This window comes from Patagioenas fasciata, chromosome 11 (genome assembly GCF_037038585.1).
Source record: "Patagioenas fasciata isolate bPatFas1 chromosome 11, bPatFas1.hap1, whole genome shotgun sequence".
Taxonomy (NCBI): domain Eukaryota; kingdom Metazoa; phylum Chordata; class Aves; order Columbiformes; family Columbidae; genus Patagioenas; species Patagioenas fasciata.
Window position 1 is genome coordinate 27,879,740 of NC_092530.1, and position 13,667 is coordinate 27,893,406.

The following is a 13,667-nucleotide window of genomic DNA, read 5'->3' on the forward strand; positions in this document are numbered from 1 at the left end:
CGCGGCGCAGGCGCGGCGCAGGGAGCGGCGGGCAGAGGCAGCGGCATGGCGGGTGGTGCGGAGCCGGACGAGCCCCGCGGCCGGCGGTGCTCGTCCCCGGCCCGCAAGCGGCTCAAGCCGCTGCGGACTGTGGTGGCGTGGAGGGGCCGGGCGGAGTGGGACCAGGTGATGGTGGGGCTGTACTGCGGGGACAGCCGGCTGCAACAGGAGGCGCTGGACCGGGTCTCGGCCTGGAAGAGTCGGTACGGGCCGCGTACCGCGAGCGGGGCCGCGCTGTGGGACCGCGGGGCCGCGCTGCCTCCCGGCCGCTGTCCCCGGGGCGCCCCGCTTCCCCGGCCCGGGCTGTGCGCGGCGGTGGCCGGTGCCGCCGGGGGCAGCCTCTGTCGGTGGCGGGTTCCCCGTGCGGCGGCCCCGGGGCGCAGCCCAGCCGGGCCGGGCCGACGGGGGTCGCGTTTCTCGAGGCAGAGGCTGCAGGGTGCACACCCGGGGGCCCACATCGCCTTGTTCTGGTTGTGTTGGTCGTACTGCACCCCCACACAAGACTGGTCTCGGTTTGGCCTCTTGTATTGTCTGTGTGCTTAGTGCGTCAGTAAGTGCTCGTTTAAAATATGCGTAGCAGGAGCCATGTGATCGTGCTATTCCACATAAAAGCCTTCTGGAGAGATTCTTTGATGGTGTCCTTCTGCATGCTGTTTCTTAAACTGTTGTGTACCACAGAGCACAAAAAGCAGCGGGAAAGGTACAGCTTTTGCAGAGGGACTGTACTCTTGAGAGACCGCTCACCCGCTTTTCCTTCATCTCCAGGTATGGTCCCAAAATGCCGCTTGCAGTGGATTGCACTGCCGAACTGGTTCGTTGCAAGGTCCTGGATTCATCTGGCAGGTTGAAGTCGCATGAGCTCATCCTCTCCTATGGGCTGGCGCTTGTGAGGTAGGGAGGACTCTGGGGGGCAGGGAGAGACCTGGGCAGTGGATTGTTCAGCTCTCTGACTTCGCTTTGCGTCTTTGGGACCACAGGGGGTTTTGTCTCTGGGGTTCCAGGTTTCTTTGCAGCTCTTGGTGGTCATTTATCTTGTCTGTTACCTGTGTACAGGTTTGTCAACTTGATCACAGAAAGGAAACAGAAGATGGTCAGCATTCCGCTGAGGCAATTAGCCAGAGAGGTAAATGTTTAATAAGAGTTTCTGCATAACTTAAGTATATACAGAGAGCATATGCATTGTCTGTTAACAACACTGGGTGGAGGGAGTAGTGAGGGGTCATTCCTTTGTAACTGAAGTAGTGGATATAGATGCCAGTTCTTTCCAAATGCAAAATTTGAAAGAGGGTTGATGTAACCAGTTCTGAAACTTTGTTCTTTAAAGTCAGATTAAGAGTAACAAAGGCTGATTATCATTAAAACATTTTGAATCGTGATCAAAAGGCTTGATTTGCATGTAAATAGTACCACTTGACATATATGCCACACTTCTTTATTTTTCTTAGCTACTGAGATATGGAAAAAGAGCTAAATTCCTGGTTTATAAATTGTAGTCTTTGACAAGCAGATTTTTGTATAAAAAACCCTTAATCACATTTGCAGGCATTTGCATCTTGTGCCTGTTGCTTGAAGTGATGTCTGCGGAGGAGGGAAGGGTCACGGTGTCACTAGTAGCAGGACCAGCTTGAGTCCTTTTATTGCCAGCTGCACTGAGCATCATATCTGGGTCTGAACAGCAAGTTTTGAAAATTAAGAAAAGACAGTATTTGGGACTTTCCTATATATGCAGCCTTGTCTGTGACAATGGTGAATTGATTGTATTTTTTTCTGGGTTTCTAAGAAGGGTGCTGCTTCTCACCATTGAAAACTGATCAAGATCTTGCATAATTTAGGTTGGCTGTCCTTAGGAAAATTGCAAAAAAATTGCACACAACCTAGAGTGTGTGTGATTTGTGTATTACATATGACATGGTTTGTATCTTTGATACACAAACCGTCATCCAAAATATTTCATCGGTTTAAATATAATTTAACTGCTTCTCAGTATCTTGCTAAATTACACACAGCACCTGTGTCTAAAAAGACATCTGTTGTTGCAAGTAACATTGAAGAACTTTACCTGTAACATCCCGAGTTTGTGCGGACGCGAGGCCAGAGGGAGAAGGGGCTCGAGGGGCTCTCAGCCCTGTGTGGTGGCGCTGGGGCTGCGGTGCCGGAGCCGCCTGAAGGGGCAGCGGTTCTGCAACCTGGCAGCGTGCACAGGGAGCCGGGGTGACGCTGCGACTCTTCTTGCAGGTGGACATCCCCATCTGGGTGGTGGATCTCCGCCATGAGCTGACCCACGGGAAGCTGCCGCACCTGGCTCTGTGCCGCAGGGGTGAGTGCTGCCACCGGTGACCAGGGGACCGGGGCCGCGGGCGCTGGGGGAGCGCCGCCGCCGTTTTGGGATTGTGGGATGAACCGTGGGCTGGTCCTGGCAGGGACAGCATGGAGTGAGGCACTGGGGGGGTTTGTCACTGCCCCGGGGGGACAACTGAGCTGTGTGCGGTGGCTCCAGCCTCTGGTGTGTCACAGGGCAGGTGCTCAGAGACTTTCCTTCCCTTGGAAAAAATACTGGAAACAATAGTTCAGCCCTCTTGCTTCCTTATAGCACAAGAAGTTCATCTTGGGAAGGAGGTAAATGCTTTTCCTGATGGTTTAGAGACTCCTGAGACTTGAAAAAAAATCCCGTTTAGGAAGAAATGCAGTAGGTACTGCAAGTCTGAATCGCCAGCTCTTGGCATTTGAAGGAATTCCTGGGAATTTGGGGTTAAGCACCGAGGAGCCAGTTAAACAACCTTCAGCAGGGTCCTTAAACTGAGTTGGATACTGAAAACAGTGATGGGAGAAAAGGGGTTTTCTTTACATTCTAATATACGCCTAATGTCGTCTCTGCACAAAAAATTGATGTTACTGTTATAGACACCGTGTTGGTCATGGTGACACTAAAGAATTGACTCATTTTCTTATCAGAACTCTCCTGCTGGGACTTAGTTTCTGCTTAAATTTGGCCTAGCTTGAAGGAGGTGCAGCGCTATAGCAGTGTCCAGTCCTTTCTGTTGCCAGAAAGGCAGTGGGTGGGTGTTACCAGGCCCGTGATGTGGGAAACCACAGCGGACCCGTGGATTCCCTGAAGGAGGGTATGGGAACAGAAATTAGCCTTGAAGATATTAAGGTCTACCCATGAGAAAGATGGGAGTAAAGGAGTATCTGGAGGTATTAAGGTGTGCCTGTGAGAGAGAAGGCAGTAGAAGAGTGACATTGACGATAGCAAAATTACCCAATGAGATGTTAACTATTGCAGCCTGTAACCAATAGCAAAAAGACACATGAACTGGTAAAGACTACATAAAAGGGCATTTGTGGCAATAAATGGAGGCCGCTGTTTGTACTTAAGCATTTGGTCTACGTTGTTTGTCCGTCTCAACCGCAACACCGTGATAACAGGTTGTAGGGGTTTTTTTGTTGTGTTATTTGAAAAAAAACCTCATTCACTTTTTCATTAATGGAATTGTATGTGATTTTAGGGTTCGTAACTTGTCAACAGCATTTCTTTTCACAATGCAGGTTAGCAATGTGCCGCTTGTATTTTTTTTTTAATAACAAAGAAAACGTCACTGAGAAGAATATTTTCTGTTCTCCCTTAGGTTGTGATGTTGTGTTGGAATGGCTACGAAAGACGTATTGGAGTCGTCAGCTGGGCAATAACTTGTGTGAAGAAAGCGAGGACGAGGACGAGGAGCAGGAGGGGGTGGAAGCAAATGCCGAGCTGGACAGTGATGCGTGGGAGGTTCAAACCCCAGAGCATGAGGCCTGTCAGAAACACAAGGAATTCCATGGTAGGTGTCCCTAGAACAACGGCAGATATGAGGATTAGATCTGTCTTGTGCTAGAGAAAGCAGTTTGAAAGCGTCATCTTCCAGCCCTGAGTGCATACAGATTTACCTTCAGCTCAGGTTTTGGGATTCCTCTTTGGACCTTGCTGGATTCTTGGGGTGACTGACTTTTTTGGTGTTAGCTCACTGAATTTGTAGCATAAAACCTTTTACTGCAGTTGAATATGCAGTTCCTAATTAGCAGCAACACTTATACTGGAATGATTTAGGACCAAACATTATAAAAATTAGTTGTAGTGTCTAATCAGCCACAGTTTTGTTATTGAGGCCACTACTGACAAAGGTGACTGTGGTCCCTTTGTAGCCCTGAAAATCGTAGATTCATATCTAGAGCTAGAGCAGGACAAAGGCAGCTCATCAAGTTTCAAAATACTTTGCAGGTGGACAGAAAAATCATTAGCTGTCATTGTATTAAATAAAAGAGCCGTGGGTAGCTCAACCTGGACATCATCTAAGATATGAAGTGCAAAACAGTGGGAAAACTTTGGTAAATTGTTCCAGTGGTTGCTTTTCCATCACCAGAAGTCTTTGAACCAAAAACAAGGAGCTTTTCTCAAAAGCGGGTTTCTGGTTTGAATGACTCGCTGGTGAGCTTGGGCATTCAGACTGGGTGGCTGTTCTGCAAGGCGTGTCAGGTATTGAACAGTACCTCAGACAGTAAAAACAATTAGTCGTATATTTTTCTGACAAAATACAGCGTGTTTATGGGGAGTTATTCCCCCGCCAGATTACAGCAGCCCAGTCCAAGGTCCAGAGATTGTGCAGAAGTCCTGAAGTGACCCTTATTGCTCTCTGGAAGATCACACTAAGTGATTATAATGATCTTTCTGCCTTTGGGATCTATGGATTTCTTGCAAGTCTTTTCTAGATTCCTTTATAACAGACTAATATGTAGATAGAGTAGCTGTGATCTAGAAGATATTAGCTAATTTGTTGTGCGCTTTGAGTTTAATACAGAATTTATTATAACAATCCAAATGGAGAGGCAGTGCTAAACCTCAGAACGCAGCAGCACTTAACCACTTCTCTTGTAAGAGTGTATGTCTGGCGCAGCTTCATGGATGAGATCCAAGCACGTGCTATTCCTTCCTCTCTCTAAAGGAAAAAACCACCCCAGCCCCAGTTGCCAAAAGAGAGAACCACAGAATAATACAGTAGATTCTGTGATTTATGTGTCCGGAGTAATGGAATGGCAATGGTGTGTCAGTCCTACGGTTCAAATGCATCCGAAGTTTTATCTGGCCAATGCGGGGTGGGTGGGCATCCTGATAGCCGGTGACAGTGACACCTGAATGGCAAAGTGTTTTGAAAGATGGTACTGTTTCAGGTGCAGTAAAAGTGGTCAACATGTAGAGAAAAGACATTTCATGCAGATGGTAAATTCGGGTTTCGTGAAGTCTGAGAAGCATACTGTTGGTTTGCGAACAGCCACAGTGCAGTTGGAATAGATTCAGAATGCAAGTATAAGGAACACAAATACACATCAGAACATGAACTGCCAAAAGGAACAATTTCTTCTAAGCTGATCTATTTAGGCATTTTTTGGATCTTCTGGATTTATCGAACTTGCTTGTCTTTGGCTGCTGTTAGTGATAAAATACTGAACTCCTGCATCAACCTCACTTGATAAAATTAATGTTGCTGGCAAAGTCTGGAAGCTATGGGAGTCATCAGTGTTGTCTGAATCAGGATTTATTACTTCATTTGACTGATGTCTTCCTTGAGTGCATATTTGGCAGAACAAAGCAGCTTGCTCAGGTACAGAATTCTCTTTTATAGTTGATCCATTCCCCGTTTATCTATTTATGTTTATTTCCAGAAAAAGTCATAGATGTACTGATATCCTACAAGAATGAGCAGTTTCGGGTAAGTGCAGTCTGATTATCAGCACATTGTGTTCTTCCCGTTCCCTGCTTGGGGCACTAAGTCCGAGGAGCTGGTGCTCTTGGACAGGCCTCGTTTGAAATGCCTGAGCAGGACTCGGGTGCCGTGCCAGGAGTTTGTTTCATTTAACTGTAGGGATCCCTTTTTTCTGCCTTTAGCATCCTCCCCCGGTCACAATCTGTCCAGAAGTGTCAGTGATACAGAAGGGATATCTTATCAATGCTTCAGAGTCATCTGCATAACAGTGTGACTGTACAGTCTCTGATACAGATACTTCTCTAGCTATTTTGTTAACTACTTATTACACTTAAAAATTTATGTAAATTTGTAAGGCGTAATCTAAGATAAAATAAGCTTTGTCATGGGGACTGTGGACTTTCTTGTCTGATTATTTGTGTGCTTAGGCTACAGGTTCTTCAGTCACTTTAGGTCATGTGTTCATACTTGATTTGTCGTTAAAGTCTCTTTTGCATGCAGTGGTAGCTTTGCAGATGCAGGTCAAGAGAGCTGATCACAGTCATGAGAACAACACCTTGGTTTTCCATTCTCATTTTACATTACATTCCTACCTGGTAGAAAAGTTATTTGTTTTCTCTCAGTAGTTATTGTCTTCCAAAAAGAATCTGCTAGATACTTGGTGATGTAACGTGCTTCATAGCAGTATTTTATAGAACGTGGTGAGGATAGAATTGTTACTTGCGTAGGTTGTGAGCAGAAATAGAAGACATGTCTTGCCCTACTGGACAGACCCAGATAAGGTATAAATCAAACCAAGAAATCACTGGCTTTCACATGAGTACTAACCTTCCATATTCTCTTTCATTCTTGGTACAACCTGGCAGTCTGGTTTGTGTGTTGCTTCATTTCATCAGATGCTCTCAGCTGATTACAGGTTGCCTAGATGGCTGTGTCGATTTGATGTTTTGGTTTCCTGTATGCATAACATGACTGGCAAAACTGTGTCCTAAGTAGGAAGCCTCATCCCCACCCCACCTGTGAAGTTAATGATGCGAAATCTGTCCTGGTTTGTGCTGAAGTCAGGGAGGGCAAGGTTTAGAACCAGAATGAGCACGTCAGGACTGTGATGCCTTGGTGACGCTGCCTTTTTAATGTATCCTTTTCGAAGTACGACATTGTTTATATTAATTTTTAATATGCTGCTGGGAAGGGGAACTTTAGTGAGTTTTTGAAGTGCTATTGATGAAATACATGTGGCATATGCATCTTCTCTTCATAGAAATGACTTTCTGTTCACCACGAGCATATTTGCCATTAATGTTTGGATTTTTCCTTCCCGCAGGTTATGCAGACTGTGCAGTCTGTGTCAAAGTCTCGAGAGCTGTGGTCCGATTCCTCTTCAGAAGTGGAGTGGATTTTGGCTCAGATCAAAGACCTGGTGCAAGAGAACAGGTACATCTGTGATAAGGAGCTGAGGTGAAGTGTAGGTTGCAGAGCTGGGCTTGTAGACCTGTTACACTGCATTTCACCGTGTTGTTCCACTGGTCATGGTGAAAGCAGTTGGTTGATTTCCTCAGCTTCTTTGAGGATCGAGTTGTTAGTCTCTGTCCTATGAGGAGAGGCTGAGGGGTCTGGGGTTATTTATCCTGGAGAGCAGGAGGCTGAGGAGAGACCTTCTCACCCTCTGCAGCTGCCTGAGGAGGCTGGAGCATGGATGGGGTTGGTCTCTTCTCCCCAGTAGCAAGTGATAGGATGAGACAAAACGGCCTCAGGTTGCACCAGGGGAGGTTTAGATTGGATATTAGGAAAAAATTTTCATGGAAAGAGTTGTCAGGTATTGGAACAAGCTGCCCAGGCAAGTGGTGGAATCACCATCCCTGGAGGGGTTTAAAAGACGTGCAGGTGAGGTGCTTAGGGGCGTGCTTTAGTGGACTTGGCTGTGTTAGGTTAACAGTTGGACTCTATAATCTTAAAGGTCTTTTCCAACCAAAATGATTCTGTGATTCTTCAGAAATTCAATAAAAGCTCTGCCCTCTGTAGCTGCTGCTCCTGATCCGTTCTCAACCATGACATTTGTTCGAGAAGATGAATATTATTATGCTACCAAAGCAGCAATGAGTGTGCAAGTGCTTATAATGAAGTCACTTTTACTTCAACCCCACAAACTTTAAACATATGGCTGTGTGTATATGTTTATGTAAGTGAACACAGAGGTTCCTAGAAGTTGTTTTTTTGAGTACCATAGTTTTTTGAGTACCGTTCCGTCCTGTGGGGTCTGTTGTGTATCAAATGCAGCTGGGCTGGTGCTGCCCCAGGGGCCTCTCTGGTACAAGCGGCGGTTCGGGATCTGGAGGCGTAAGTGGCACTAATGAGGCTCTGATTGCTCTAGGGAGGCCGTGGCTGAAGCTCTTCTCAGCGATGGCTTTCTCATCCCCAAGATGGAATGTCTGAAGATGCTCAATATCAAGTATGAAGGTTAGTGATTTGGTCACCACCATAGCTAGTGTCGTGTGCAAGTTGGTTCAGGTTTTTCCTTTTTTTCTCATTATATTGAAAACTGTAATTCTCTGCATATTTTTCATATATCTGGGTCTTTAAACATCTTTTGACCTCTTCTCTAGACCACTTTATGGCCACGCTTAGCTGTTGTTATTAGGTAATTCTCTCTCCATGGAAGAGCCCTGCAGCACTGAATGCTGCCTGGCCAAACCATCTCCTGAAGTTTTCATCTCTACCCTTATCTGCCATAGTTACTGATTTCTCCAGTTTCTTTTCTACATTGAAAATTTGAAGCAAACCTATGATGTTGGGTTTTGGGTTTTTTTAGCCTTGTTCACCAGTTAGCTCCGTGCTGCTGCCCGTACGTGTGGAGCTGCATGGATGTTCTGCAAGAGACTTAGGTACCTAGAGGCAATGAAAATTAATAATTTGTATGTTTCCCTGGGAGCTCTTTGAAACAACAGCCAAAGAATTTTCCAAGACAGATCCTCACATTTCTGTGATTATATAACAGTAGTAAAAATTTAGGAGTTCTTTGATTCTGTGTTGCTTTGCTCAGTGTGCATCTTTGGGCAGTATATTTTTAGACAGAATAGCTCTTCATTACATGTGAAATAAGCTGAGACTAGGAAGGGAAAACAGGTAGATTTTCGTGCAGTTTACCATGTTATTAGATCAGGCATTGTATTTTTTACTTTCATTGAGCTGTTGTTTTAATTATCAATTTGCTGCTTATTTACTTCCCTAGCATAAGAATAGTTCCAGGTTCAGCAGGGATCCCAGGAAGCCCCCTCGAACCAGTGATCTCAGAACAAGCTGCTTAAGTTTGGAAAACGTCATACCTGTGAGAGAAGAAAAATTATAAACCAGAGATTCCGGGCTTATCTTTTTTTTTTTTTTTTGTAATTGCAGCAAATAAAGAGGTATGGCAATTCAGAATTCCCCAGACGTTTTACTGCTTTTGGCAGCCTTTGCTCACAGGCCTCCTCTCCCGAAGTTTTACACAGACCCTAATAGAGAAAATGTTCATGGAGCTAAAGGAATGTTCTGACTCCTCAGAGCTGCGGCCCCAGTTCCTGATCAACTGGATTTCTGAGCTGCTGACTGGCATTGCCAAAGTGAACGCTGGTGAGCGCGTCTGCAATTTCTGTGTGTAAAACAATGAGAGTCTTTTCTGTACTATTGCGAAAATTGGGAGAGCGTTGTGAGCTTTAGATGGAAAGCACAATAACCTAGTTATTACTTTTTAGCATTTGAACATAGAGCTTTTATTTTTACATTTCTTAAACTTTTCAGCCTGCAGCTTCTGTATGTCATGCATTTCTTAGCACAAAATTGAAGTTGTTACTGACAACTTTGCTGCAGCCCCCTCAGGATAGGAAAAGCCCATCTCTCCCACGAAAGATCGGGCCCTGAAGTGCTGTTTTTTTCCAGATATTAGTAGTTGTAGCAAATAACAGTAGCAGATAACAAAGAAATATATTATATGCAACCTGTTAGGAGTGCCCGGTTCCCAGTTATTTCCTCACTTAACAGAAGCCAGTGTTTACAAGACGCGTCACCTTGCCGGCCTTTTTTAATCCCATCACAGGATTTTCATGCCTTCTAAACTTACATAAAAGTAGTAAGTAATATTTTGTTTTCTGTTCCTAACTCTTTAGAACTGTTTAAACTGGCAAACTGAGTGTTTCATTCCAGGAACAGAGGCATAGAGGAGCTTTACTTATTTGAAACATGTCACAGGAACTCTGTTAACGGGACTCTAATACTGCAATATAGTGTATCCCTGAGGAGGTTCCCAGCTGGTTGGTTTTGCACCAGGATTTTTCCAGTCTCTGTGGCGGCCGCAGGTCCATGTTTGACAGTCAGTGCCGAGCACATCTGTCATGTACCCGGATCCCCAATGGCCACAGTTCCCAGCTGCTCGGTCTACTCATTGCAGCGCTGTCTGGAGTGATCTGAGGCTCCAGGAGCAGTATACTCTATGTGTATATATATATATATATATTTTTATATATATCTGTGACAATACTGTCCAGGCGCAGCTGTGGCTGTGCTGTCTGGGCTGGCGTGCGCTGAACCAACTGGGGGGCGCCTGCTCTGTGGTCACGCCTGGTGGGGCTGGCCCGATGTGGTGGCAGGTCCCTTCAACACACTGGATGTGTTTGGTCATTACATCTGGTCTCGGGCTTGGAAGGCCAGCCTGTTTGAGGATGGGTGTTCCAGTAAAAATGCAAAGGGATGGAGGGCATATCTTTAATGAGTTTTGAGTACCTTGTTGTTTCTGTTGTCTTCTTTCAAGTGAAGAAAAAACAACAGTCTAACAAGCAGGTGTCTGGGAAGGACCTGTTCCTCCACAAAGTTCCTTTGCAGTGGATAAGACTGACGGATAACTGCTTGGAAGCTCCATGTTGGGCAACCCCACACCTTCTGCAGCTGTAAGTGTGACCCTGTGGGGCAGACAAGGGCAGCAGGCGGTGCTGTGGAACCGCTCCGGCCCCTCCTGTATGATGCACTGGGCTACAGCAGCATTCGCTCCCCTTTGCATCTAGTAGAGATGGGGCAGGTGCATAGAAAGCCCTCCTTGTTGCTTCTCACCTCCCCATTGATTCTACAAAGACAAGACCGAGGATAATTTAAAAGGATCCCACCTTCAAAATGAAAACGGAGATTATCTGGGGAGGTGTTAAAGAAGCGACCTGGTCAGAAGAAAAGTGACTTGGTAGCAGTCACATTGCAGTGACTTTCTTATAGAGTCACGTTTAGCACAAGTGGTAACTTTTTCACATGAAAACAGCAGAGCGGGAGTTCAGTTAGAAGTGTCCCAAGTCTTTAATTTTAATCACAAACAGGAGTATCCTGGCATCCACCCACCAGGGAATAATCAGATTGGCCTCTTGGGAGATATGTGGGTGAGCTGTCCTGGAGCAAACGCACACATAAAATGCTGTTCAGCTTGATAAACCCTCATCTGGAATATTTTTTGCTTGTAAGACTCTTGTGTTGGCCTTTTCCTTTCTAGGATACTCACAATCATGAGACCTCGCTTGTCACGTTCTTCACGGAAGAACCTTCTCTATCTCGCTTCTGTTTACACGGAAGGGGCTGGCCCCTTGTCCTGCAGAGGCCTCTCTTCAGACTGCGGTGAACAGCCAATTTACACTATTGAGAGCTTACAGTGGAGGGCCAAGCAAGAAAATCAGGTTAAAAATCAAGGGCAGACTGTAGAAAAACAAGAAGATGTACTGGAGAGAAATGATGATGTACAGGAGGTGGAGGAGGAAGAAGAGATGGTGACTGAAACAAATCCTTTGGAAGGAGTTGCTCATCCTGGTAACGTGGTGGCTCTGGCTGAGAAAAGGGCAGCGCTGCAGGGATCGGCCTGGCAGGTCACCGCAGGTAAATGTGACTTTGTAAGGCTTAGACAGCCTTTGTCACTGCCAAATGTTATTTGAAATACAAAGGCATCTCAGCCCATTGGGCCTGGCCAGAATTGGAAGTGTGCTTCAAAATGATCTAAGTGCCAAATCACTGAAAACTCTGCTTTTTTCCAGCCTTCTGTTTATGTGCAGGAGTCATCTCTCTACTTAGAATACTGTGAGTGCTCTTTCCAGGGGTGTTACTACCTCACTACATTTCATAGCAGGCTTTTCCAAACTGTTTAAAACTTCAGTGTATCCAATTGGTGGGGCAGCATATATGCCAGCTGTAAATGGCAAGAAGAATACAGACATTTCTTCTGTTTGTCAGGCCTGGGGTACTGGAAGGCCCAGTGTGGCGGTGCTGGAAGGCACCAGTCACGTGCTCTGAGTTCCACGCTGCAGGAAGATTGCTGCTGTGACAGGTGGGAAGCAGAAGAAAGGAGCGAGGCAAGTTCTTAGAGGGAATAAACAGTACACCCGCTGTTTCATTAGCTTTGTTATGGTAGCTGTACTTTCTTGTTGGGGTGGAGGGTTCTGTAGCTAAGGAGATATTGGGTGACTGATTTATGGAGAGACTCAAAGACAGGAGGAGGAGGTTGGTGGAGCGGAGGTGGAGAAAAACTGATATTTAAAGGAAGAACAGCAGCCATTAGAACGCAATGAACTCTTATACCGCACTCACAGGGAAGTTTTCCCAGGTCAAAACCCAGTCTGCGTGAGCAGCTTGGCGTAGTTGTGCTGATGTGAGCAGCTTGTTAGAGCTGGCGGTTTGAGAACAAGCAACACTGTCCTCTGCTTCAGTGACTTTGCTTCAGATCAAGCAAGGCTTTCAGTGAAGGAACAGACATTATGACCTGAACCACCTGATTTTTGTGAAGATTCTGTTTATGTCATTGTTTGTGGGTAAACTTAATTTCTGTTTGAATAATGTCTGTGTAGTTACCGTCCTTAAACAACCGGAAACTACAGCCAGGAGGTACATACAAACCCATGACAACATGTGGGATATCAGCTGTTAATGGGTTACTCCCCAAAGAGAGGTCTTAGCCTATTAAAGATATATAATGGTGTTTGCCTTACAGCTGTGTTGGATGTTACCAAATGCCATTTCTGCCCATTTTTTAGTTGTAAAATTGAAACACTTAGAAAGCACTGTCCTATGTGAAGATTTTTGTGTTCTAGTAAATGCCCAGGAATGGTCTAAAAGGAAGAACCAATACACCTGTTGGTGCTTTAGGATGGTGCTTGGGCTTTTGAGCAGGTTTCAGGCAAAGAGAAGGAAAAGGCCAAGCTGTGTGTGGATAGCAGGGGTCTCAGTCCGTGTGGTTGTTGCTGGCTCGCTGGAGTGGAGTCCCTTGTGTTCTGAAGGCTTCTGGTTGCTGCTCATTGCTGAGCTCCTATCAAGCTTTCCAGAAACAAGTGTTCTGCCATCAAGAGAGCACATGGACTTAAGAAATCTTACTGTCAATACAATGACACAAAATAATTTGTATCTTTAGTTAGATGTGAAATGAGATTTAAAGAGGGATTTCCGTATTGGGAACTGCCTTTGAAATTTTGGCACCACAATAACAAAGGGCTGGGCTGTCTGATGTTACCAGTTGTGGTGGATGGTTTCCCATTGTGCAGTTTCTGGTCCCGACTGGAAGCCAAATTCAACAGATATGAAGTCCTGGAGAGGAAATAGCAATAGGTGCTTGTAAAACCAAATAGCAAAATTTCCAAGACATTGTCATATTCTTCTTTGCCATTTCATCCCATCCCACCTGTCAGTCTTTATTGGTTACTTAGGTTTCTGCAGCCTTATCCTCTCGTACGTTTGTGGGTTCGGTTCCCCGGTTGCTGCTGCGCGGTTGCTGTGCAGCTGGCGGTCCCAGCGAGCCGTGAGCAGCCGCTCGGTCTTGCTGGAGGAATGAGCTGCTGATGCTGAGCTGCTGTTTCGGTCTTATCTGGGTACAAACGGTCTTTCCATTTACAGAAGTATGCAGAG

General features: G+C 45.7%; 1 protein-coding gene across 3 annotated transcripts in view; it reads left to right on the forward strand.

Annotated features, from left to right (window-relative positions):
• The window catches only part of LAS1L (LAS1 like ribosome biogenesis factor), a 21,824-nt gene continuing 8,157 nt past the window's right edge, over positions 1-13,667 (forward strand). For all 3 annotated transcript variants that reach the window (XM_065846374.2, XM_065846373.2, XM_065846375.2), the window contains exons 1-11: positions 1-242; positions 805-930; positions 1,093-1,162; positions 2,275-2,356; positions 3,666-3,857; positions 5,734-5,780; positions 7,099-7,208; positions 8,146-8,231; positions 9,168-9,383; positions 10,558-10,693; positions 11,278-11,654. In XM_065846374.2, the coding sequence (XP_065702446.1) occupies positions 46-242; positions 805-930; positions 1,093-1,162; positions 2,275-2,356; positions 3,666-3,857; positions 5,734-5,780; positions 7,099-7,208; positions 8,146-8,231; positions 9,168-9,383; positions 10,558-10,693; positions 11,278-11,654 (1,639 nt within the window). In that variant the 5' untranslated portion in view covers positions 1-45. The remainder of the gene's footprint in view (positions 243-804; positions 931-1,092; positions 1,163-2,274; positions 2,357-3,665; positions 3,858-5,733; positions 5,781-7,098; positions 7,209-8,145; positions 8,232-9,167; positions 9,384-10,557; positions 10,694-11,277; positions 11,655-13,667) is intronic.